Genomic DNA, 24,451 nt, shown 5'->3' with positions numbered 1-24,451 from the left:
CTAAAATGAATCTGAATCTGATCCTGAAGAACGTTGAGTGATGAACAGCTTGTTCATCACTGTTGCGGCCAGGTGCTGAACCTAAGGATGATGTGCTCATCTGCTTTAGGTGTGTAGCAGCCAATACCTGCAAAAAAGGGAAAAGTTTGAATAAGAAATTAACATTTGAGTTCATACATAAACACCCCCTACCCCCAAACTTCCTCCCCCTCGTTTTTAAACATTTTAGGAATTTTCTTGTCATCTTCTATTGATTTTTTGCAATTTGTGGTAAATATTTTGCCAGGTTGGTCACTGACTTTTACCTCCATGTTTATGAAAGAAAGCAAACCAATTTGCTCAGGTTATAAATGGGTGAGTAGCGAGTGAAAGCCATCTGAACACAGCTCAAGAAAACTGATGTTGATCCAGGCTGCAAAGGGTTAAGTCATGTTACACTGACACTAGGGAGGATACTCACCCACATCCAGCCTGCTGTGCTCTCCTGAGCTTTCTGACAGGATCTCCCAGTACGTCCGCTCACGCTCGTTTCCGGCCACTCCATTCACACTCTCCAACAACAGGCCAAAGTCAGGGTCCTCCTTCACTGTGAACCTGCTCATACACAGAATCAGGACTATCTACTCAGCAAATATGGGTCATAATAAGCTTAAATATGTATGAGAAACATCCAAGCCACCTTTAAGAATAAAGGGCGTTGTGTAGAAGAATTAAAGGGGATGTCATGGGTGGTCTTACTTGAAGTCCTGCTGTGTTTCCTGCAGTCTCCTCAGAGCGCCCAGCAGCACACCTCCCTCTACCACCGAGCTGAAATAGGACTCGGGAGTCATGTTAGACAGGTCATTCTCCACAGACAGTCTGATAGGAAGAGTCGCCCGACCTGCATGTTATATTCAATTACAGTGATGCTTTACATGGTACATGCACACAAGCGTGAGTCATTTAAAGTTGTATTTTTATATTTTCTTAAATATATCACCTGCATCTGAGAGAGCTCCTCGTGTCAACAGCAGAAGAAAGCCCACAGAGAGGAGAGCAGTCGTTCTGAGTGCCATCTTGTACGATCTTATCCCTCAGATGATGACGAACGCTTCGTCTCAGTACTTATAGTGTGCCTAACCCTCATTTCAGAGCACACTCAAGTCCCACAATATATTTACTCCTGCAGTCTCTTTGCAAAGACGTCTTTGTTGAGTTCAACATTCACAGTGACGGCCTGAAAATGAACATGAGTGTTTGGTCTTATCTCACACGTGTGCCAGTCAGTCACTGTTAATGTGTGCATTATGAATACAGGAACACTGTTATCTTTAAAGTCTCTTAATGCTTGTTTAGTTGATTAATGATCTGCCTCATGGTTATGTTTTCTCAAAGGGCATGAATGAGAAAGGTTGGTCGTTTTTTTAGATCATTTATGTATGTAAACTCAAGCTTATTCTACAGAGAGTGTAAGAAAGGTCACATCTCCTTCCTCAACGAAAATGTTACATTATGCAATCAGGATTTGGCCTTTCAGGTAGAATGATAGATTTAATAAGTAGAGCCTTGTGAGTCCCTATAGCAGTCTTATCAATCAAGCGTGACAGGGGCAATGTTATATATAGGAGTTGTCTCCATTAAACCAAGGCTTAATTATATTAAGTATAGTATAGTTTAGTATAATATAGTTTAATGTCGTGTTATGTTGTGCCTTGTAGTGTTGTGTAGTGGTATGGTATGATTTTGTTTTGTGCATTGCCGTACAATACATTACAATACAATACAGTATAGTATAGTATAGTATAGTATAGTATAGTATAGTATAATAAGACTATATGTCGCAACACAGTGAAAACTTATGATGATTTCCAGGCCTAAGCAGAGGTGCTACCAAGACTCATAAATCTCATTGTTTTCTTCTTATTTGCAGACATTTACAGCTACTGTTCTTTAAGTTATCTGTTAATTGGTACGAGCTGCTTTTTAAATTTCCTGTGCTGCACAGGTAACACATCATTAAAATGTCACATCCATGCCGCCCATGGTCCCATCCTGCCGGTTGTCCCTTTTATACACACACTGCTATGGCATTGTTACCACCTCCCATGCTGGCATAAAGGCAATAAGACTCCTGTCCTCTTAGTCTGTAATTGTATCTTGAAGAAAAATGAGGTATAAAATGAGGCATAAAGGTGCAATATCCCTGCCTTGAACAGGCAGTGTGAAAGGGGCTACTGTCCTGGCAATGCATTTTACCATATTGTTCATCAGTGACGCATCATCAAGAAAATGAAAAGGCAACAGCCATCTGGGGATCAGTACAAAATACAAAACAAAACATACAAAAAAAAAAAGACAAAATTTGCAAATTTTGCGCATACCACCACCTTTGTTAGCTAAATTATATATTTGTGTTGTGTTTTCCTTAGCTCTTGTGCTTGTTTGTACAGTAATCATAAAAATAATACATTTTCAATTTTATTTTGGGGGTGGTGGGGGCCTGCTAGGAAGGCTTGCCCACGGAGCTGAATGTGCTATGGCCAGCACTGTGCCAAAGCATATAGTCTGTAATCTGCAACCAGTGTGATGGATTCAGGTTCACAGGTCTTGCAGTGTTTCTGTCTAACAATGTGATCCTGCAAATATAACTAAAGGAGTCAGATCACAGAGAGATGGAGAGGGAGAGAGGGAGAGAGAGGTGGGTTGCTGTGCTGAAATTGCTCGTGCGGCGACGGGAGCGCTCGTTTTAAATTGCTCTGATTAAGAGGCAGGTGCGATTGGCTAAAAATGGTTTTGATTTCCTCTCATGGGTGATGTAAGTCATGTAGGGCCCGCTTGAACGCGAGTAACCCCGGCTGTTTTACCGAAAATAACCCGGGCACTGCAGCATCAGCACCAGGCAGCTGCGCAGGTGCGGCCTTTAAAGAGACAGCGGGGCCTCAAATCTCACCAAAACCTTCCTCGTGTTTACACAGACTGTCAAAAGCAGTGCACTGACAGCGATGGAGCCGGATTGATCATCTGTACCAATTTTTTTGTGGCAACATAAGACAAAACAAACAAACAAAAAAACCCCTCTAATTCACAGTGGAGCTTCATCCTAATTTCATTGTGTTATTCCCTTTTCACTCATTTCCCCAGAGACAGCAGCCCAAAGTAGCCCCAGAATAGAAATGGAATCGTTAAAAGGTTTAAATTGGCATCAGGGAGGATAATTTAATGAAGTAGATTGTGGCGGTCAATGTGAAGGGAATATATTTAATTAACTGTGAATTAATTCCAACTTTTAGGTCAGTGCTCTTGCTTTAAATCACCGTAATTCCTCCCCAAATGTCTGCACGGGGACCTAAAATGTGTTTATGGTCAATTCTTGTATTGTGCCTGTACAATTTTTTTCGTAGATTCTAGGTCATGATGAGGATTAGAAGGAAACAAAACCAAAACAATATTTTTCAGTAGCATCCTGCCAGCAACGCCCTGTATCCCAGACCGGCGTGCCGCGTGCGTACCACACAGACGCACCAACCGGTGAGAGGATAACGGTGGCTGCTACATCGAGCTGCTGCTGATGCTGATGCTGATGCTGCTGCTGCTGCTGAAGCATCTGCAGCGCTGTTTGACTGTTTTTTGTTTTTTTGTTTTTTGTTTCTGTCCAGATGTCTGAAGATTGTTCCATCAACACCGCGGCTGAGGATGTGTGTGAGTATCTCCATCGGAGCGGATGGATTCAAAAAGAGGAATAATCCTGCCGAGAATCAACATGACAGGCATCCTGCTCCCCTGACGATTCTCTCCGGGATGCAGTCATAGTTTGAGGCCGGACATGATTTTAATCTCAGGAGTTGCTGCTGTAGTGGATGCGGGATGGTGTGCGCCGCACCCCGAGAGATATTGATAAGGAGAACACCGCTCTGTCCTTTGCAACCGATCTTTTTTTCCTGGACTGTGGCGCACAGTGTGCATCTTTTATTTATTTATTTATTTATTTATTATTTTTGAAATAACTGTCTGGGATTGTTCGGGAGACCTTCTGATGTGGAGGGATTGTGCTGCTCCGTCTGAAGGGATCAACTGAGCACTGTTGCTCTCACCCAGAGAGGAGAACCAGGGCTTAGCTGCTCACCTGGTCGTTTCAACACACCATAATAAGTATGTGCAATGTGCTTGTGTGCGTGTGCATGTGCAATGCAACACACATGACTTGCATGTGTCCTCAGAATAATCATCTATGACTCATCTACTGTAAAAAAAGAAGCCTCCACTGCTGTTATTTTTTGAATAGTCTCATGTTTTTTTTATCAGTTTGTTGTTAACAGGTGCTTTCTTGTGAGGAGCTGGCAGCATCTCTGACAGTCACTGCAGAGCACACAGTCACATCTGCAAAGCTATATAGACACATTTAATGACCATATTTCATATAGGAGACTTTTGATATGGCCGTGTGCACTCACATGTCCTTGCTTTTTATGCCGCACATGACAGAACGTGGGGGCCTTCAATCTGACTGAGAGGCCATTAAAGCCTGTCAGTGTTTTACTGAGCTTATATGCAGGCTGGTAATGGAAATTCACTAATGGCAGGATGATCAATAGAAGCTGTGGTCAATTTCCTTCACTGGCCCTCTTCACATGAGGAGATTGATATGTACAGTAGGTCATGGATAGTAGGCAGGAGCTGGAGAGTACTACAACACTTGCATGGCAGCAGTGGATGTTTGTACGCAGGAATTATGTGTTCGGATGTGGCATGAGTTTAGATTTTGGATTTTTAGTCTCTATTGGGGATTTGCCTTGCTTCATAGCTCTTAGCCACTGATGAGAGTGGTAGATGTGTCATGTTTTCCAATATTTACCACAGTAACCTTGATTCGGACATGAGTTTTGTCACTAAATGCTCTTTTCATGAGGATAAATGTGCCTGAATGAAAACTTTGCGGGAGATGACTGGATGTAAATATCAGAGGTGTGGACTCGAGTCACATGAGTTTGTCTCAAGTCATGAGACTTTGTGACTCAAGTCTGACTCTAGTCAGACTTGAGTCACAAATTTGATGACTTAAGACTCGACTGGACAAAATCAAAAGAGACTTGCATGTTTTTTGTAAATTTAATATTGACATTACACTTGTGGAAGAGGGCATTATTACTTGTTTACACACAGTAGGTACATGGGAACAGCAAGTTGACTTGTTACCACTATTAACATGGTTAACAAGCTAATACTTAGTTAACATATGCCTAACAGCTAAAGAACTTTTTAACAAACTTGTTTAAAGAAAAAAAAGAAGAAACATTTAAAAAGCATTCATAATCTTTGTAAATTAAGAATTTGCATTGCATTGGTAACTTGTTTAGGGCTCGAATCTAAAAGTTTAGGACTTGGGACTTGCCTGTCTGTCTTGAGTATAAAGACTTGAGCCTTACTTGTGACTTGCAAAACAATGACTTGGTCCCACCTCTGGTAAATATGATATAAGTAAAACAAACAGGAGCTTCAGTGATTAATTTCTGACCTAAACAGCCATAGTTTCATGCATGTATCTGTGTGTGTGCACAGCTTCTTTTATTTGTTCAAAAACAAAATCAGAGTAATCTTAAAATTGTGATTTGGTTTGTAATGTTCTCAGGCCTGCATGTACATAAAATAGGCAACTGTTTTCAGTCAAGTTACAATAAATCAGATATCGCATTAGGGTTTTTTTTTGTTGTTTTTTTTTTGCATTTAAACATGACCAAAACTCTGAACTTATAATTATATAGCTCTTTATTTACAGTTGTGAATCTAAATTACTTGATTAAGTTTTGAAAACACTTTCAAATTGTGCACATAGGCCTACTATAGTATGTTGCATGTTAGGTAGTATGCTTTTAATAAGCTTATCATCCACTGACTTTTACTTGAGCAATGAACTATAACATGTTCAGGTGATGCTGCATATCTAGCAGCCACTACATATTTCAAAACACACCTCAGACAGGCTGCCTTGTCTAGAAGGAGATTTATGTGAATCAGCAGTATGAGGGTGCTGCAGGACTGAAACCAGATCCCGACTCCTCACACTCATAATCTCATTCCCCTCAACCAGCCAGTCCATAAAACAAACCCTGATCAGATCATATCCAGCACCTAGTTTTAAGATCATGACTGCAGTTATCCTGAAATCATTCCTACAGCAAACCTTTGTGTCCACACATCTGCTGAGGCAACATTTCACTATGGATCAGTCAGTCAAACAATTAGAAAACAAAGGAACTAAAATCAATCAATTAAATGTTTGTCTTGTTTATTCCACAACCTTTAACGTTCCTGTAAAAATCTGATGTGTTTTTTATTAGGGTTAGGGGTTAAGGCTTAGGGTTGGGGGATAAATGTGTGAGTATGAGGCTTCTTTATTAGAACAGGAGAGTGAAGTTAACCTTTTGAAACCTGGACTGACATCACTTTCTTGTGCCATGCTCTGACGCTTTCGCAAGTATTTCAACTTTTGAACCTAAAGCAAATTGATGTGCTTTATATTGAAAACAAATATATATATATATATATATATATATATATAAAATTAGTTTACAGGATTACTATTAGAATTTTCAAAAACCTTTTTTCAGGTCATTTCCTTGTTTGTTGTTGTCTTTGTTTTCTTTTGTTTTGTTTTTTTACCTTTTTTTTTTTCATTTTTTAAAATTTTCTGGTTATATTTTTCTCCTTTTTTGCAATTAATTGGGTTATTTTGTGTTAAGTTTCTTATTGCCTTATCTCTTTGTTTTTTAAAAAACAAAAGACCAATTTACTCATGTTTCCAAGAGTTAAGCCTGACAAAACTAATACATCTGTCTTCCTTTGCAGCCTTTCAGCATGGCTGAGAGGACACTGGAGCAGGGCTCGGTCAGCATCCCCATGGAGGAGACCAAACTCCACAGCGGAGCGCCCCCAGAGGCGCCGCTGCTCACCCACTTGAAGAAAGTGGAGAACCACATCACCGAGGCCCAGCGCTTCTCCCACCTCCCACGTCGCTCCGCTGTGGACCTGGAGTTCAATGAGCTCTCGTACACCATCCGCGAGGGTCCCTGGTGGAGGAGGAGAGGTACTGTAAAGCTTAGTTCACATAGTAACCATGATGGATGAGCAAGCAAGCACACACCACCCATGACGATCAATATCTGGAGTGCAGACATTTCACGGGAGGCAGTAAAACAGCCTTGGTGGCATTTAAGAAATGTATTTTTTGCTCAGCGTTAGTCTTTTGCTTTGCTCTATTGTTCTGACACATGTAGTCCGGCCCTGCCCTCATGCCTGCAGACTTCCTCCATGTTATAGCAGCCAGTGTGCTGTAAGCTTTGCTGCGCTCAGCAGAGTTTAGACATGGTAAATAATTTACGCTCGCAGGTTGGCACACTGCTTGCCTCTCTTTTTCTCTGTGTTGTCTGACGATAGACGGTGGCAGTGAGTCAGGCCCGCGATTGATCTGCTCATGAAATATGAAGAGTTTTCACCACCTATATTAATAATGAGCCCTCAACCTTTGGTCATCTCAACCAAGCCACCCTCTGTAAACTATTACATGTAGCTGCTGTTGATTTGTTCTGTATATTTAGCCGGGTGTGGACTTAAGAGGAATCCTTTCATCACATGGCGTCCTTAAGGAAGGCCCTATATGAAGCATAGCAGGTCATCTTGTGTTTTTTCCAGTCTTGTGTAATATTAATGTGCATTATGAAAGCCTGGCGGAGGACTGTTTGTTGTTCCATGTGAGACCTAGATGTATGGCTGAGGATCACGCCTAGAAAGCTTTTGATGCACATGTTTTTCCTTCGGTGGTCTCATCAAAAATCAACCTGTGGTTTCTGCTTTTGTTTGTGTTGTCTCTTCAGGGTGCCTGCTTCAGCTCATCAGGCTGATGATGTGTGAACAGGAAGTGTCTCAGCTTTTACTAATTAAGCTGTGCCTTTCATTGAGAGGCTCGCCTGCCATTTTGCTTTCGTTCCAATCTGACTGAACCTCCCATCCAGCTCCTTTTAGGCCCTTTCTGCCACTCCAATTACCTCTGCCACTCACAGAAAATAACATAAGCAGTGTGTTGCTTATATTTGACATATGCTGTAGTTCATTCTGAGGGGCTTGTCGGTGTTTGTGTCTCATTTGACAAGCTAAGCTCAGAGGTGATTCTCTGCAGTGCCTGTCTGCCTGATCAAAGCTGTAAAACAGGTGTAATCACACACAGCTTAAGGCTGTTGTTCTGCGGTGTGCTTTAGTAGTCAGTGATTATTTCCCCTCGGAAAAAACACTTCATTTTATGTCGTTTCAGCTGAATTGTATGAAATTATACAGCTGGTGGTGGTAAAAAGGATGATGTAAACAATGAGCCTTGCACCTGTGATGTCATAAGTAATTAAATGTGTTCAAGGCCTTGAGTCACTGGCATGCTACTTATGAGTCATTCCTTAAAATGTCTGTGGCGAACGGGGAAAGGCCGCTAAGAGGAAGGTATTGTAAAAGCAATAAATGTTAATTTTTTATTTCATTGTAGAAGGGCTCAGGAAGGTGAGATGATCTATGAGCTACCCACTGCTTCATTTTTCATAGTGGGGTCCTCTTGGCAAGGGCAGCCGTTTATCCCTGTTAGGATGATGCTGCTGTGGCCTGCTTTCATGTCTTCTTCTGTTGTGGTCTTCTCCTAACTGGTGAAACACAAGGCTACTGAGATACAATTGTTGTCCCCCTGCCAAAATAATCAAAAAATGACTGGAGGCCTCTGTGAGGTGTTTTTAAACTTGAGAGAGCTTCTTCTGAGTAAATGCTTTGTTGCTTTCCATCAATGTGCTCCCTTAAATTATTTGTCTTTATAAGAGAAAAAGGAAAGCTACTTTATCTGAGGAACAATGAAACGCCAAACACGTGTACACACAGATACATAGTACATTAAAACAGGATTGCTGTGGAACTTATAATTTTCACTGGAAAGGTATTAATCTATGCAAATCAGATGATTAGTAACATTAACCATAAAATTAGAAACCAAAATACTGTAAAACTTGTGCTACAATGAAAAGCCAAGTCCCCATTAAATGCCAATCCCTTTTACTAGCTGGATGTGGCTGCACATTTTGACAAATTAAAGTCGGTCTCATTAATACTTTTACCACCAAAATTAGCACATGCGCACAGGTTTTTTTAAACACGGGTAAACCCGCTAAAATAGGCTATAGACTGCTTTCCCATTGCTCAGAGAGCATAGCTGTGTACACAGCTCTGCAGCAGGCGAGTATGAGTGTGCGGGGGTTGTTTTGGTGTTTCAGTTCGATGTCTCAGCTGAGACAGCTGAGGCTATTAATTGGTGTTTTACTGTATACTAGTAAGCAACTCCCTTTCAGCAAGCCTGTACACTACAACAGCATGGTAGAATTCCTGAAATTCAGTTATTAGTTTTTGTTTTGGTGTGTCACCTCAAGATTTTCATTGGCTCCATCTGGCAACCAGGAAGAGGTTTGGGGGGGCAGGAAAATGTTTAGATGCCTCCAGGTGATTTCAGATCTGCATTTTGTTATTTACTGTGATCACATCTCTGCACCTGCATTGTTAATTTGTCTAGAGGAAGAGGAGCATAGTCATTACAGAGAGGCATCACCTCTTTTACTTTATATGCTCTGTGCAGCTTGCATCCTTTAAAAATGCACCTACATGCACACAATAACTGAAATTTATGACTGTGATGCAAAGTAATCCATGCTGTTTTACCACCAAAATGTTGTAATTTTCCTGCAGAATGGTTACTAAAATGTACACGATAATTAGGTTTATTTAGGTTTGAAAGAAAAGTTTTTTATTATGCTGTGGACCATATGGTCAGACAAGTAAGTCAAAGTGATGATCTCTATATCTGTCATATGCAGAATGGCAGCAGTTTATACAGAATCTGGGTATCTTATCTTCAATAGCATGGTGGACAATTGGAAAATTATCTAGGACATCAGACAGATCTCATTGTTATTATGGTTCTTTAATCCCTTTATTTTCGTTTTTCTGTGTGTGTAATTTCACAGCTTGGACATATTAATTTAGTTTAAAAGACTTGTTTCTCTCTTCAAATCTGCTGACAATTTGCCATAATTAATCTAATCTGCTTGAACTTCGTTGATTATACCCTTTGAATTTATAGCCCCAACTTAAAGGTGCAATGTGTAAGATATTCATTTGTTCATATGATAAAAATTGTGAAAATGATTCTTGTATACACGAAAACCTCTGTCGTATGCATGCCAGGCCAGTGGTTGGCGGTGTAACAAACACAACTTGGTAGTCCACCATTGTTGTTATTGTTGTCCTACCCGTGCATGGCTATTTGTCTGAGATGCAATGCAGCCGTGACGTCACCGTTCTTGCAGGATCTGCGCATTGCCTGTTTACACAGCGACAGTAGGGGTTTTAAAAAAAGTACTCTCTGGAACCCAGTTTCAAAAGTTTCAGGCCCCCAAAACACCATTGTTGTTTTAACAAAAGGCCAAACTGCCAACAAAAGTTTAACATTTCATGCAAGAAGTGTTGTCATATGAACCGACCCTATAAGATAACCACGTTAATTGATCGGTTGTCAGAGTTTCAGCTGTTCTTGCCCGACTGTTAGATAGTAGTTTGCTTGGAGATGACTGCCAGGCATTACACATCGCACCTTTAAAGAAGAACTCTACTGACTTTACATATCAAAGTATGTTTACATGTCTTGGGGAATATAATGGTGTGTGGGAAAAAAAAGTTGTACAACCCTTTGTGGCACCAGAGGGAGCCCTGTGAAGTCAGCTCAGTTGTAGTAAGTGTAGTGAACTGAAGTGATGTCGTTTGAGTCAGCATCAGTTAGGCTAGTAGTTGCAGGCTACATTAGCCACTTCGAGGATATCACACTCGAAATGCTGACCAAACTGTTAGTGGTCAAGTTGCATTGTAGGTTATATTGGCACCAGGTTTTGACAAAAAAGCAGAATGTATGCAATAAAAATAGATGATATTTCACTGCGGTTTTATTAGACACAGTGTGATGGAAGTGAAATGCAAAATGTGCACAGACTACATTTTATGGGCTATAAAAAGGTTGTTATTTTGATGTGATGAAATGCTTTTTTTTTTTTTAAATCCAGCAGTGTGACCACACTGCTGGCTGTGAAAATTTGCATATTGTTAATTAAACAAGATATGCAAATGTCTAACAGGAGTTAACTTCTCATTGCAACCCAGCAAATTTAATCAAAGAACCTCTTCACCAGAGCTTAGAGCCTAGACAACTCCTTTCAGATAAGAATGAAATTAGAGAATTTTGATAAGATTGTGGAAAAAAAGCCAACACTGATTAAGTTTGAGGGGAAATAACATTTTTTCCCCAGATCAAGCTGATTAATTGAAACATTATATCCCTGTTGTGGGAAGCCAGTTGTCATTTGTGTCAGTTTGAGGCATGTGATGACCCCACCTTGACCGTGACTCAAAATAATTTGTCTAACAACTACTTTGAGATTTCCTAAGATCACGCTCAATGTACACTGTCACATGTTGTTAAATCAGCGTGTCTTTGACGGTGAGGTGTCTTACATACTCTGTGGCTCTCATGAGACTGTGGGTGATCAGGATGTGCCTGCAGCCTCACACAGATAACATCATTATTATGCGCGACCTACAGCGCCGGGTTAGATCATCAGTATGCACCACATGCCAGAGCAGGGCTGCTTCACTGACAGCAGGCTGCTCTGCTGTCTGAGTGGAGGCTGTTTGATGTAATAACTGTGTGTGGGAGGAGGGGGCACTGCCATTAGAAGACTTTACTCATAGAGCGAGGGTTTAAGGGGTCTGGCAGCTCCGCTGAGACCCTAATTACACAGCTCGAGACAGGAAGAGGCAGCATCCCTGAAGACAATGGAGAAATGGGTGAGGCGAGGGAGACGGGTGACAACATAGGAAATACTTACAGCCCCTTTTAACTTTCCATATCTGTCAGATCTAAAACTAGCTGGTTGCATCACACAGCTAAAGCCATCTTCATTATAAGGCCACACCAGTTCAACCATCTTTAAAACCGCTGCAGGGAAGTGATGCTTGTGGGTTTTTTGTTGGCGCCACAGAGGGAGCCATGAGCATCAGTCTTTCTGAACTCTTTTTTCTTTTCTTTCTTTTTTGTTTTGATGTGCACCTGCTGCCCAGACCAAATCTTTTGTGTTTTTTTATTCTTCACAACCAACTTCACCTTGAATTCTGTCTTTTTCTTAGATAACGAGGGGACAACCTACTATACTGTATGTTGCATAAAATTGAGTTGTATAGCCCATTAAACTGGGCCTTTAATAAGATGTAGAGCGGCCCAAAGTGCCATGTATGAACATACCTTTTAATGGTCCACACAGTACAGCTAATTGGCCAATATGTTTAAAAAGTAGGCTTAGCTAACTAGTTTGGCTTGCTGTAATGGATAGTGATTTAGCATTAGCTGGCGAACGTGATTGCACAGAGATTCATGGGTAACAGTTAGTCTATCATTAACAGAGTTCCCCAGGGATGACACTTTTCTGTAGGCCTCTGCCTCCACCTAGACAGAAGTAAGCATTGCCTCCAGGTTTCATCGTCAAAAAGGCAATGGGATTTTTCCATTGGATTATTACAGAAAATATGCTTGGTGGCAAACAAGCTCATATGATACGCACACATATTGTGACGCACAGTCATTTTCACAAACACCACTTTTAGGATTTTTAAGTGTTAATATAATCGACTGAAGTAAAAAGCGAATGTTAGACTTTTTTTAAACAAACTACACTATGGTCTCATGACTTAACGTCCTTACCACCACAAGGCTGTACAGCCGTGTTCGGCTTACTGATGTTCTGTAGTCTCATTTAGCCACCTGTAAACGAAATTGTTTTTAAGACACCGAAAAGCTTCAGAATTCATAGTTTTAAAAAAACCCAACCCACTGACTTAAAGACGACGGAACTGGCATTAATAAAATACCTTAATTCCTGGAGCACTAATGTTTTTTTGTTTTATGAATTCACCCATTGGTCTTTGCTGATAATATGCTGATAACATTCATGTTAATATGTATGTTCAGACATATTCTAATTTTTGAAAGAAATGTAAACAATAATTTGTGGGCCCCCCTGCAGTAACTCTGAGGACCCGCAGAAGACCCAAGACCGAGACACTGATAACAACTTGCACACATTTGTATGTAACTGTAACATTTTTAGCATTTCTAGTATTTCTTAAAATGGTGGATGTAGTTCGTGTATCCTGCTGAGAATGGTAATTGTACGGACCACATGTATGATGGACAGCGCTCCTAGCTCTGCCTGAGGCTTCCTGGTATGCAGATTTAGTAGCCTGTGACTTTCCCTGCTGGAGTGAAATTGGGCTCTCTGCGCGTAGAAACACTTAATGAACTCAGTGTCCCTGAACTACACGGCTAAGTAAGGTCCAATAGCAGAAACACGCCATTACACCAACCAGCTCCACCTGCTCATCTTTCTCACAGTCAGGAGTTTATGAAGGTGATTAATAAATGATTGAGCAGATGGATCATGACTAGAAGAAACACTGGGTAAAGACAAACACTCAAAAACCTCACTTTTCCACACCTGCTATTTAGGTATTTAGGTGGATTTTTCATTATGTTTTTTCTAAGATTATGGAGTGAAATATCTGAGAAGGTGCAAACAATTTCAGACCAATAACCGCAGCTTTTTGTTTTTCTTCTTTGTCAGGATACAAAGCGCTCCTAAAATGTCTGTCGGGAAGATTCAACAGCAGAGAGCTGATTGGCATCATGGGGCCCTCTGGAGCCGGAAAATCCACTCTGATGAATATCCTGGCGGGGTACAGGTGAGATGTGGAAGATAACTCTTTAGATTGAATTTAGTTCTTAGAAAATGGCTGCAACATAGTTTTGCTTTCTGTTGGGCCACAGGGAGACAGGCATGAAAGGCCAGATCATGGTGAACGGTCGACCGAGGGACCTGAGGACCTTCAGGAAGATGTCTTGCTACATCATGCAGGACGACATGTTGCTTCCACACCTAACTGTGAGGGAGGCCATGATGGTAAGGTCGTCTCAAAAATAATACTTAAAAAAAAAACTGAAAATGAAATCCTATTGTTCAATATTAATATTTTGGCTTCTGTCTGTCTTTCAGGTTTCTGCCAATCTGAAACTGAATGAGAGCATGCAAGTCAAAACAGAACTTGTAAGTCTGAATATATTGATTACGGATTTGCTTTTCAGCTACATACGGGCAAGACAATAGAGACAGAGTTCCACGCATTTTACACCAAAGTAGACATAGCATTTAAACGTCTTGTATGAGGTCATTGTGGGTACACACTCCTCACTGCTGCTCCATCGCTATGGTCTCTGCCCCCTTCCTGCCCCCCTTAGCTGGTTGGCACAAAACACTTCTGGTATGCCCATGCAGGGACAGTAGCCTGAGACACCAAACCAAGGATGTATAAAAAGAAGTTCCTATGGACAAACCATGTATTTACAACCTCCGGGTCTGTCACGGATGGGGCCCATAAAGACTTTTTCCCATAGACTTACATTATAGTAGAGAGAGTCTGAATATCAGTGTATCTTTTTGTTGACATACATCAACTTCCCAGTGCAAACCCTTAAATAGCTCTTATTTAAAGGTTCAGTGTGTAGGATATAAGGGGATATATTGGCAGAAATGTGATGGAATAAGTATCTCTTCTTTTGTGTTTGATAACCTGAAAATAAGTATTGCCGTGCTTTTGTTACCTTAGAATGAGCTGTTTATATCTACATAGGGAGCAGGTCCTCATCCAGGGAGATTGCCATGTTGCACTGCCATAGCTCAGATCAGACAAACCAAATACTGGCTCTAGATAGGGCCATTCACATTTTCATGTCAGGAGATCAGCAGGGAGAGGGGTGTGTTTCGAACAAAAAAAGTTTCTTGTTAAGTAAAGAAAATGTCTTGTTGGAACAAGAAACTGTTCTTGTTTTTTCTTTTTTTTCTTCTGGCGTGGCAGCAATACGCTTCCATAATTATGATAAATGTAGACATGTACCATGATAGTTAATTTTATTTATATTGCCCAGTCTTACTGTCAGTTATTTATGACATGTGTATCCTTCTCTGTTTGTGTCTAAGGTGGACGAGATCCTGACTGCTCTGGGTCTTCAGGAGTGTGCTCAGACACGCACCATCTCTATCTCTGGGGGTCAGTGTAAAAGACTCGCCATCGCCCTCGAGCTGGTCAACAATCCTCCTGTCATGTTCTTTGATGAGCCCACCAGGTAGGGTTTTACCCACCTAGTTTGAATCTACATGATCTCAAAATGAATCCAGATTAAACAGTGTGTCCATCTCGTTGGTTTTTTGTCTCGTCTTATGTCCCATCCCAGTGGGCTGGACAGTGCGTCCTGCTTCCAGGTGGTTTCCCTCATGAAGTCTTTGGCCCAGGGAGGACGGACAATCATCTGCACCATCCATCAGCCCAGTGCAAAGCTCTTTGAGATGTTTGATAAGGTAACTCGAGTGCTTATAGCGCTGGACACGTCTAGTCTTCCATTAGCTGCTGCTCAGACCAGGACGCAGGTTAGCATGATTCATTTTATCCAGCTGACAAGCAGTGCAGCAGTCGATACACAAGCCTATTGTTCTGTCAGTTGTTCATATATTATTCACAGAGTCAGTGTGTTGGAAACAATGTTGATTACTGTGTACCTGTGTTCCCCCACCAGCTGTACATCCTCAGTCAGGGTCAGTGTATATACAAGGGCACAGTCCCTTACCTCATCCCTTATCTGAAGAACCTGGGCCTCCACTGCCCAACGTATCACAATCCTGCTGACTTCAGTAAGTCAAGCAACTCCTCTAGTACGTGTGTGCCTGTTTTTGTCCGTGTTTTTGTTCTGACTAGCGTGTCCTCTCTGTCCTTAGTCATTGAGGTGGCGTCAGGGGAGTACGGGGATCTGAATCCAGTGCTGTTTGAGGCGGTCCAGGGTGGACTGTGCTCTGAGGAGGGCAAGAAGAACTCCAGAGACAAAAGTGACTCCTGTCCCTCTCAATGTCACAGTGTGAGTGACAGCAACCCTCTCACCTAGCAATGATGTAGTATGTTTCACATTCACAAATGTCAGAGCCTCACATCATAAAAAAAACAACAAAAAAACCCCCAAACAATTATGGTATGGCGGACGCTGAGTAGGCACGTTCTCCTCTCGCTCCTGCACAGTTTCAAACTTTAACTCCACATTTCCCTTTCTAATTTGTCGCAAGTGTATCATAGTACAAGTGATTAACTAAAGTTACACGAAGAAATTACGTAAAACGCTAGATTCTAATGATGTGCACATGCGCTGGTGGAATTCAAGATGGCCATCTCTTCCCTTGAGACCAAGATTGACAAATATGAAATAATAAATACCTGAAGGCTGAGCCTAGGAATGTCCTGCACACAGCAAAAATAAGAACAAAAAAACTGCAACTGCATTTTTGTTGTCAATGCTTTAGTTATATTTGATTTTTTAAAGAGCTCCATTTGGATGATTTGTTATGCACTCTGGCACCATATTAACACTGAAAGTACAAAAAAGTCAGTGGGCCACCTGGACTCTATTGCAGGCCAGATTTGAGTATCACTGCCATAACCCTCTCCTGTCCACATATTCGAAACCGTTCCTCTTTTTCTCCATTTCATCGATCTGTCAACTTCCTCTCACTCTGTCTTTCACAGCCTCATAACTGGTCTTTGATAAGAGCATTAGCTAACTGCTAAAACTATAAATGTAAACCACCAAGTGCTCCGTGATAAGCCATTACTCTTGTATGGTGCAATTATGCTCTCTACACCTTTAAACATTTTATTTGTTTATTGATTTTCTCTGTTGTCTTTTCTATCTTCTTCTGGGTTTTTAGTAGTTAGTTGTAGTTATCAGCCAGTAACTGTTACCATAACTAAAGATTATGATTGTTCTTGTTCTTATATGTATGTTGATAGCTAAATGTAAGCTTTTGAGTTTTAACCACTGAATACATTCAAATCACTGAAAACATGGCACTATAATACTTTGCTTTAAATGCCATGTATCTGAATTTATTTATTTGAATTCACCTCAGAGTCAGAATCAGATTTACTGCCAAGTACATTTACATATGCAAGGAATGTGACTTGGTGTTTTGGTGCAAAACAATTAACATAAAGAAAGAAGGAAGAATAAAATTTAAATAGAATAGAACATAAAATAAAAAAATATAGAAGCAATTTAAATATATAAAATGACAAAATAGAATATAAAGGACACAAAAAATATATACAAAACACGCAATGGAGGGAGTGTACAGTTTTATAAAAGTAGAGTTTCAGTGCAAATATCTTAAGTTTAAATTATTAAGTTGACCTAAAGTGTGCTGTGAACAGAAATCCAGTCCAGTGTGCGTTAATGTAACACATAAATACCAGGGAAATATCCTAATTTTCATATTTTAATTTTTAATTTCATTCTAATTTTGAAGATGGGAATTACAGCAAATAAATTCAGATGTATGGTCAGAATAAAATAGTTCAATGCTATAAATCCAGTTGTGTTTGAATTTCAATATAATTAAAATTTAAAGTCAAAATTCAAATACTTATGTCTCGTATTTACTTCCATAATATCTTCATTTTCTGGCTACTGCCTCCCAACTTCCATATTCTGCAACTGCATCATTTAAGATACTATTGTTATTATAGTAATCCTCAATTGCCACTCAAAATATCTGCTGTTATTCATCACATTTAGTGTGGTGCAGACACAGTTTGGGTTGGAGGTTTTAATTCCTTCAGGGACACAATATATGTCTATAATGACATTATAACATCATTAAGATAAAGTGAGCTCTCTTGAGCATCAGACAGGGAGAATTCAATCTTGAATCAGCTCAAGTCTTACATGATATAGAATACACACGCAAGTTACCCTAAAAAAACGATATATTTAAATGATATGTATTTAATAATAAATAATAATAATAATGATCAATATTTAAATAAAATAGTAATTTATATTATCAGACTATCTGCACTCTTCTACTGTTCACAACATCACATCTCTGTCTTGCTAATGCTTGTTTTGTATCTATGTGCATGTAACTGACTTCTTGTTCTCTCTGTCTGTCTCCACAGGACACAGGAACCCTTGAGAAACACAGCTTTGCCACCAGTACATTCACACAATTCTGCATCCTCTTTAAGAGAACTTTCATTACGATATGCAGGGACATGGTAAATTCATTATTCTATGAACTCATTCCTGCTCAAGCTCAACATTTGATAGGCAAAACGTTTTACAAAAAAAATTGATTGTTGTCTTTTGAGTTGTGTTGATATTTATCTTGTGCGTTTTTAAGGTGCTGACCCACCTCAGGGTGATGTCCCATATTTGCATCGGTGTGCTGATTGGCCTGCTTTATCTCAAAATTGGAAATGATGCGAGCAAGGTCTTCAACAACACTGGCTTCCTCTTTTTCTCAATGTTGTTCCTCATGTTTGCTGCCCTGATGCCCACCATCCTAACCTGTAAGATTCTAAGTCAAACGAGAGATCGGAAACATTGATTGTTTTTCTGGTTGAAGTGGAAAGTCTTTTAACGCTGCTGTGTGTTCCACAGTTCCTCTGGAGATGTCCGTGTTTATAAGGGAACATCTCAACTACTGGTACAGCCTTAAGGCCTATTACTTGGCCAAAACCATGGCTGATATACCGTTCCAGGTAATGTTCAAATGATTGAGGACACAATGGTTGGGACACGAATACAGTATATTCCCAGTTACCAACACTATAAAATGTCTTTTACAGGTGCTTTGTCCAATCATGTACTGTAGTATAGTGTACTGGATGACTGAACAGCCTCCGGAGGCTGGACGCTACCTGCTCTTTATGGCTTTGTCCACATCCACGGCCCTGGTGGCCCAATCCCTCGGCCTGCTTATAGGGGCTGCATCCACTTCTCTGCAAGTAAGCAAACCTGCATATTTTAAAGGAATAGTTGAGATTTTTTGAAGTGGGGTTGTATGAGGTGCTTATCGACAGTCAGTCTATTACCTATAGCCGATGTCTGTCGGAACGGCCCCAGTGTGGAGAAACAGACAGGAGCACCAGCACAGAAGCAATGCAGCGACTGCTGCGGACGGGAGCAGCAGCTAACTGTGTTTTAGCCACCCTAAAAAAAAAAATCAATATTAGCTACAACAGCTTCCAACTTGGTTCAACATTTGAAGTTGCGCAAAAAGCAGAAAGTCACTATATTAGCATAGTTAGCAAGCTCAAGCTTAGCTAACGTTAGCTTAACAGCTAAGCAACTTTATGACAAACCTTTTTAAAGAAATAATGAAAAATTCACAATGCAATTGTGATTTCTGTAAATTTTAAGTTTTGCATTGTTTAGAACTCAAAACTCAAAGTTTAGGACTTGAAACTTGACTTGGGACTCAACTTGAGTGCAATGACTTGGTCCCACCTTCACCACTTAGTGAATTAATTACATGCTGCTTATTTGTTCCACAGGTGGCAACCTTCGTGGGTCCAGTTACAGCCATACCTGTGCTCCTCTTCTCTGGCTTCTTTGTCAATTTTGACACCATTCCCAAATACCTACAGTGGAGCTCTTATGTGTCCTATGTCAGGTACTGTAAGCAACTTTATGTGGTTCAAACTAGGGAGTTAGATTTGCTAAATTAATTTTGTAGCCTGATAAGACCATACTGGTGACATGAGCTCAACATTCTCTTTCTCGCTCCATAACAGTTTGGAGTCTCTGCCGCCACAAACACTTTCAATAGACGGGAGTACTCGTCTTGATAGACGAACTCCTTCAGCTAATCCTGGCGCTAGCGCTTGCCTTTACTGCACACATACGTCATTACTGTTTTGCAAGAAGCAGCCTGCATGTTACATCACCCAGTGAGCCAGTCCTTTTTTTTTTTTTTTTTGCTTACGATGTCAACATCATTGGCTCGACTGGATTGTAATTTCAGAAAAGTGTTTGGGGCAGCAGCAAGTCCAGACCTGGTCCAGACTGATACACAGAGTGAAACAGAATGTTGAGCTCATGTCATCAGAATGCTCTTACTGGTTAATATTGGCCATTGGTCTTTAAGGTCAGTCTTTCTCTGATCCAAAATGATTCTCTATTGCTCTTCAGATACGGCTTTGAGGGAGTTATACTCTCCATCTATGGGATGAATCGATCGGAGCTGGAGTGTCCAGACCTGTCTTGTAAGTTCCAAAAGCCAGAGGAGGTCCTGCAGCTCCTGGATGTGGAGAATGCAAAGCTGTATGTGGACTTCATGGTGCTGGGGGTTTTCTTCCTGATCCTCAGACTGGCCACTTACCTGGTTTTACGCTACAAAGTCAAGTCAGAGCGTTAAGTTGTCCAGAGGCTGATGGATTCGGACACCCGCTCATAACCCAGCAGTGTGAGGTAGTAAGCAAACATACAGTATAGTCTCTTTCTCTGTCTCCACTTTACATACATGTAAAAAGACATACACAATCCAGCACATCAAATCATCAGAAAGCTGTGCTGCACCACCAGACTGTACAGTATAATATTATCTCTTTGGGTTTGTATTTCAAGAAAAAGGAAAAGTTGTTCTACCCTCTGCCCATTTTTAGTTGTCCCTCAGGTTATAGTATATTTCAGATCACCATTACCTATCCGAATTATTGTGTATCTGCACTATACATAAACAGAATACCCAACACAGTAACAGAGAGCATGTGTCTTTAAACTGAGAAAATTTGGATTTATACTTACCTAACCTTAACATCCTAACCCTAACCCACTTCAAGAAAGTGCCACATGAATCATGAGCAAAAGCCTCTGAGTTTATGGGGAGCCACAGTAACCACCTCGGTGCAGGAGTGTTCAATAACTTGTAGCTTCTCAATTCAACGCCTAAACAGACAATCCAAAGTCCACATTGTAAGCTTCTTCATTGGACAGGACCCATTGAGATGCCCCCTGAAACATGACATCAAGATGGATGCATCAGGTAAAGAAGAAACTTTCAGTGCCAGAAAACTTTTGTGTGGCTTTTCGCTCTCTTGTAGGATCATCTCATTAGGTGTCTTTAACCAAGACACGAATACGATGGCTTTTCTGTACGGAATACGACCATAACAAACCGACTGCCAGTGGATGACTTGCTTCGCTTTCCATCTCTGAATCAATTTTGCAGGACCTTCTGCCTCAACCATAGACGGTGGTAGAGCTGGATGAAACGTTGGTGAATAAGTCAAGCAGTGTGTCTTATACAAAGACTGATATAGACTCGACCAGGTCTACGATTCCTTACTTAATGAGACGTGTTTGTTTCTGCCATAACTGAGGAAGCATTCAGTGAACTGGGAGCATAAAGCAAGCATGAGTGCTGTTTCCATCCTGATGCAGAGGGCTGCTGCACAGAGAGAGAATGGTGATTTAGGTAAACAGCCTATTCTACGGTTAAAAAAGTTGAATCAGTGTCGCTCTTTTGACACAATTCTTTGAACTGCTCGTTTCCACTCGTTGTACGACTCTTTAGCTCCCTCCTCTCGGAGCTACGAAAGGAAATATCCTTTTATTTTTCTCCTTTTCTTCTGCTTTGCTGATGTCCGACAGATGTGTCCATGTTGTCCAAAACAATGCTAGATACTTGAAACGCTGGCTGGGCAGTTTTTGTGCCTCTGAACTAGAATGAGAATTTGAGTTTCCTCTGCTTCGTTGTTTGCACATACACCTTATGTCAACCAACATGCTGGTTCACAAACACGCAAACACACACACACACACACACACACACACACACACACACACACACACACACACACACACACACACACACACCCCACAGACATGCACACACGTACATATGCACACAGACATACAAACACAAACAAGCAAACACACCTTTGGCAATGTTTAGAAGAGCCTCTCCTTGTTGCAGGGCAATGCAAATATTTTCCAATAGACTTGCTATGAAATATTTCTTACTTAAACTATGCTACTTAGTAATCCTTATTATAATGCATACAATAATGTGAGTATATAATCAACGATTGTACAGTAAATATGTCATGCTGTAAACAAATGTACATTTGCACTTTTCAATGTATGTTTATTCTTTTTTATTTATTTGTATTTGATTTTATTTTTATATATATCTATGTGATGAGTGCTGCTTGAAAGTATAACTGGAAAACAGCAACCGAATGTTGCATGATCACATTAGGAATGAAATTTATGAAATATTGAATTTCAGTAAAGTAAAGCGTTTTTAACAGCTTTACTTCCAAATGTATGTATCCTGCCATGTTTGAGGAGATGCAAATCCTCCGCTTTCTGCTGAACATGTTTAGACTATCTGGAGTCGAGTGCATCACGGGTGTAGAATTTTAAAAAAGAAGAAGAAAAAGGAATCAGGAGTGTGCGATCGCAGAAATGTGTGAAATGTGCTGGAAGGAAGGTTAAACAACATTCAGCCAAATGTATCATTATGTAGCTGGAGAGATTGGAGGTCGCTTTAGGAATAAACTGGACCAGATCGGCGATGAGTGATCTGCTTCACTGTTCAGCCCTGCACAGACTGAAGGCTGCAGGTGGAGGTTTGGATTCTGTCATTAATAGCAATAGTCGACATTGTGATGTTTAATTGTTATACCTCCCACTGCTGTGGCATCAGTCAGTTCATATGTCTTATATTAAGAGTTTGATTTGAGTCCTTTTGTTCCTACCAGTTTTATTACGTGCAATAACAAGAGCGTAGGTTTCAGCTCAGCATTGGTGGTGAAGTTTTATGTACCAATTTATGGTGGAAACTGTTTCAGTGATGATAGTGTGATCGAGTTTGCTCACATATTAGTAGAGACAATTCTGTCCTCCCAAAATTTAGGTAGGACCCTTCCATCCATATGTAAACCTACGCCCTTGTGCAATAACCATCCAAAGGAGATTGAACTCTGAGACCAATTTCATCAACGGAAAATGTGACGCTGCAATCTGTCTGTTTTTCATCTTTTCATTGTGTTTTTGTCGCTTCTGCTCCTTAATTTGGTGAACGTTTTTTACTGGATGACCCTCTTAAGGATTTAATTGGAGGGACAAAAGCAGTATATAATAGTAAGAAAAATTAACTGTTGTTGGGTGCTGGATGACTTAAAGCCACCAGGCAGATGTTGCCATTTTAATGCCAGACCCCGTCAAGATAATTGGCTCTCAATGTGTAGCATGGGAGAAATATTGCATAAAGTCAGTTTTAATGCCAACGCAGCAGATATGTGTTTTATCCTTCCCCAAATTATATGAAAAGCCATGAGTTGGTAGCAGACCTGCAGGTATGACTTTGTAAGATTAAAAAAAAGAGCTTCAACCCTGGAACAAAGCAGGGATAATTAGTGCTGAAGTCATTAACCAGTCTGGGAACGTCTCGGCCTGAGGTCGTAAGGCCCGCGGTACCAAAGAAGAAAACAAATCATCCCTCTGCTGCTGTGAAATGCAGAGCATGCAGAGTGAGATTATGTCGTCAAATGTTCTCATTAATTTTCTGACCAAAGAAAGAGCTCTGAAAGGACGTCCAGTGGGAACCTTCTAGATTTTCAATCCTCCTAAAATTTTCATGTTCTTAAGACTTGTTTTCCTGTCGGTTTAGAAATTAGATCATTTCTGACAGATTTGATTTGGCTCCAGTGGAAATTTAATATAATCACATGCAAGCAGTATTCTGGAAGTGACTTTGCAGGATGCAGCCGAGTGTATGTACAAAATCAAACAGCTTTTTCACTCTGACACTTTCTTTAAATCTTGTCACTATTTCACCCGTTCATCATAAGAAGCCACCTGATTTCAGTGCACTCTATCATGCATGGTTAATAATAATATGCAGGCTATCCCTACAGAAAGCTACGGTTGTCTGATTGAAAATTAGCAATGAAATGGAAGGCTGGTTGTTTTTTGTTCGATATCATTTGTTTATCATTTACAGGTTATTTCATTGTTTCTCAACTCAAAAAAATGCAAGTTCTGTGTATTGAACGCTGTTCCAAGGATTCTAATAAAGATCATTTATAACCTTTGCCCTCGCTCAGTGACATGATTTGCTTAAACGCTGACTATTGCAAATTCACACTTATTTATGAGGCCTATCATGGGTGGATTATGAAACAATGGGCCCCTGGGCACTGATGTACAAAGGGACCCACCACCTCTCCTGCATAGGACCAAGACACATGGACTTCGTAGTAATTTTGCATCTCTTTGTAGTTGTTGTGCATCATTTTGTGATCCACTTTGTTTGAACCAATCTGACAGCATCTAGTCAAGTTGCAAGAGAGAACCGCGAAGAATGATCTTTACATTATTGATCACCAGTAGAGGAAAAAATGATACCATCCATAATTTTGTTTGTGTACAAAAACTTAGTGGTGTCAAATAATTACTTACAGAGATGAAACA

At 40.5% G+C, this 24,451-nt stretch overlaps 2 protein-coding genes across 2 annotated transcripts; one reads left to right on the top strand and one right to left on the bottom strand.

The window, feature by feature from the left end:
* Positions 1-30: 30 nt before the first annotated feature.
* Positions 31-1,055, bottom strand: LOC148187331 (cobalamin binding intrinsic factor-like). The gene is made up of 4 exons (XM_088088625.1): positions 980-1,055; positions 739-880; positions 461-594; positions 31-127 (listed from the first exon to the last, which is right to left on the bottom strand). Exons 1-4 carry the CDS (start codon positions 1,053-1,055, stop codon positions 57-59), a joined length of 423 nt encoding a protein of 140 aa, XP_087944751.1. The 3' UTR covers positions 31-56.
* A 2,345-nt stretch (positions 1,056-3,400) lies between these two features.
* On the top strand, positions 3,401-24,072 carry abcg4a (ATP binding cassette subfamily G member 4a). Its single transcript, XM_042499375.2, has 15 exons — positions 3,401-4,128; positions 6,823-7,060; positions 13,716-13,833; positions 13,919-14,051; positions 14,145-14,195; positions 15,126-15,271; positions 15,380-15,503; positions 15,719-15,833; positions 15,918-16,054; positions 18,145-18,243; positions 18,369-18,537; positions 18,629-18,729; positions 18,817-18,975; positions 19,525-19,643; positions 20,162-24,072. Exons 2-15 carry the CDS (start codon positions 6,832-6,834, stop codon positions 20,385-20,387), a joined length of 1,926 nt encoding a protein of 641 aa, XP_042355309.1. The 5' UTR covers positions 3,401-4,128; positions 6,823-6,831; the 3' UTR covers positions 20,388-24,072.
* Positions 24,073-24,451: the final 379 nt, after the last annotated feature.

This window comes from Plectropomus leopardus, chromosome 15 (assembly GCF_026936395.1).
Source record: "Plectropomus leopardus strain MGB_pleo_1.0 chromosome 15, ASM2693639v1, whole genome shotgun sequence".
Classification (NCBI taxonomy): domain Eukaryota; kingdom Metazoa; phylum Chordata; class Actinopteri; order Perciformes; family Serranidae; genus Plectropomus; species Plectropomus leopardus.
Note: the sequence above shows the minus strand (reverse complement) of the source record. Positions and strands in the feature narration are given on the sequence as shown.

Coding starts and splice junctions, on each gene's coding strand:
- abcg4a (XM_042499375.2), top strand. CDS start 6,832: ATGGCTGAGAGGACACTGGAGCAGGGCTCGGTCAGCATCCCCATGGAG. Junction 18,244..18,368: donor TTACGATATGCAGGGACATG/GTAAATTCATTA, acceptor TGCGTTTTTAAG/GTGCTGACCCACCTCAGGGT. Junction 19,644..20,161: donor TCTTATGTGTCCTATGTCAG/GTACTGTAAGCA, acceptor ATTGCTCTTCAG/ATACGGCTTTGAGGGAGTTA.
- LOC148187331 (XM_088088625.1), bottom strand. CDS start 1,055: ATGGCACTCAGAACGACTGCTCTCCTCTCTGTGGGCTTTCTTCTGCTG. Junction 881..979: donor AGGAGCTCTCTCAGATGCAG/GTGATATATTTA, acceptor TATAACATGCAG/GTCGGGCGACTCTTCCTATC. Junction 128..460: donor GCACAGCAGGCTGGATGTGG/GTGAGTATCCTC, acceptor CCTTTTTTGCAG/GTATTGGCTGCTACACACCT.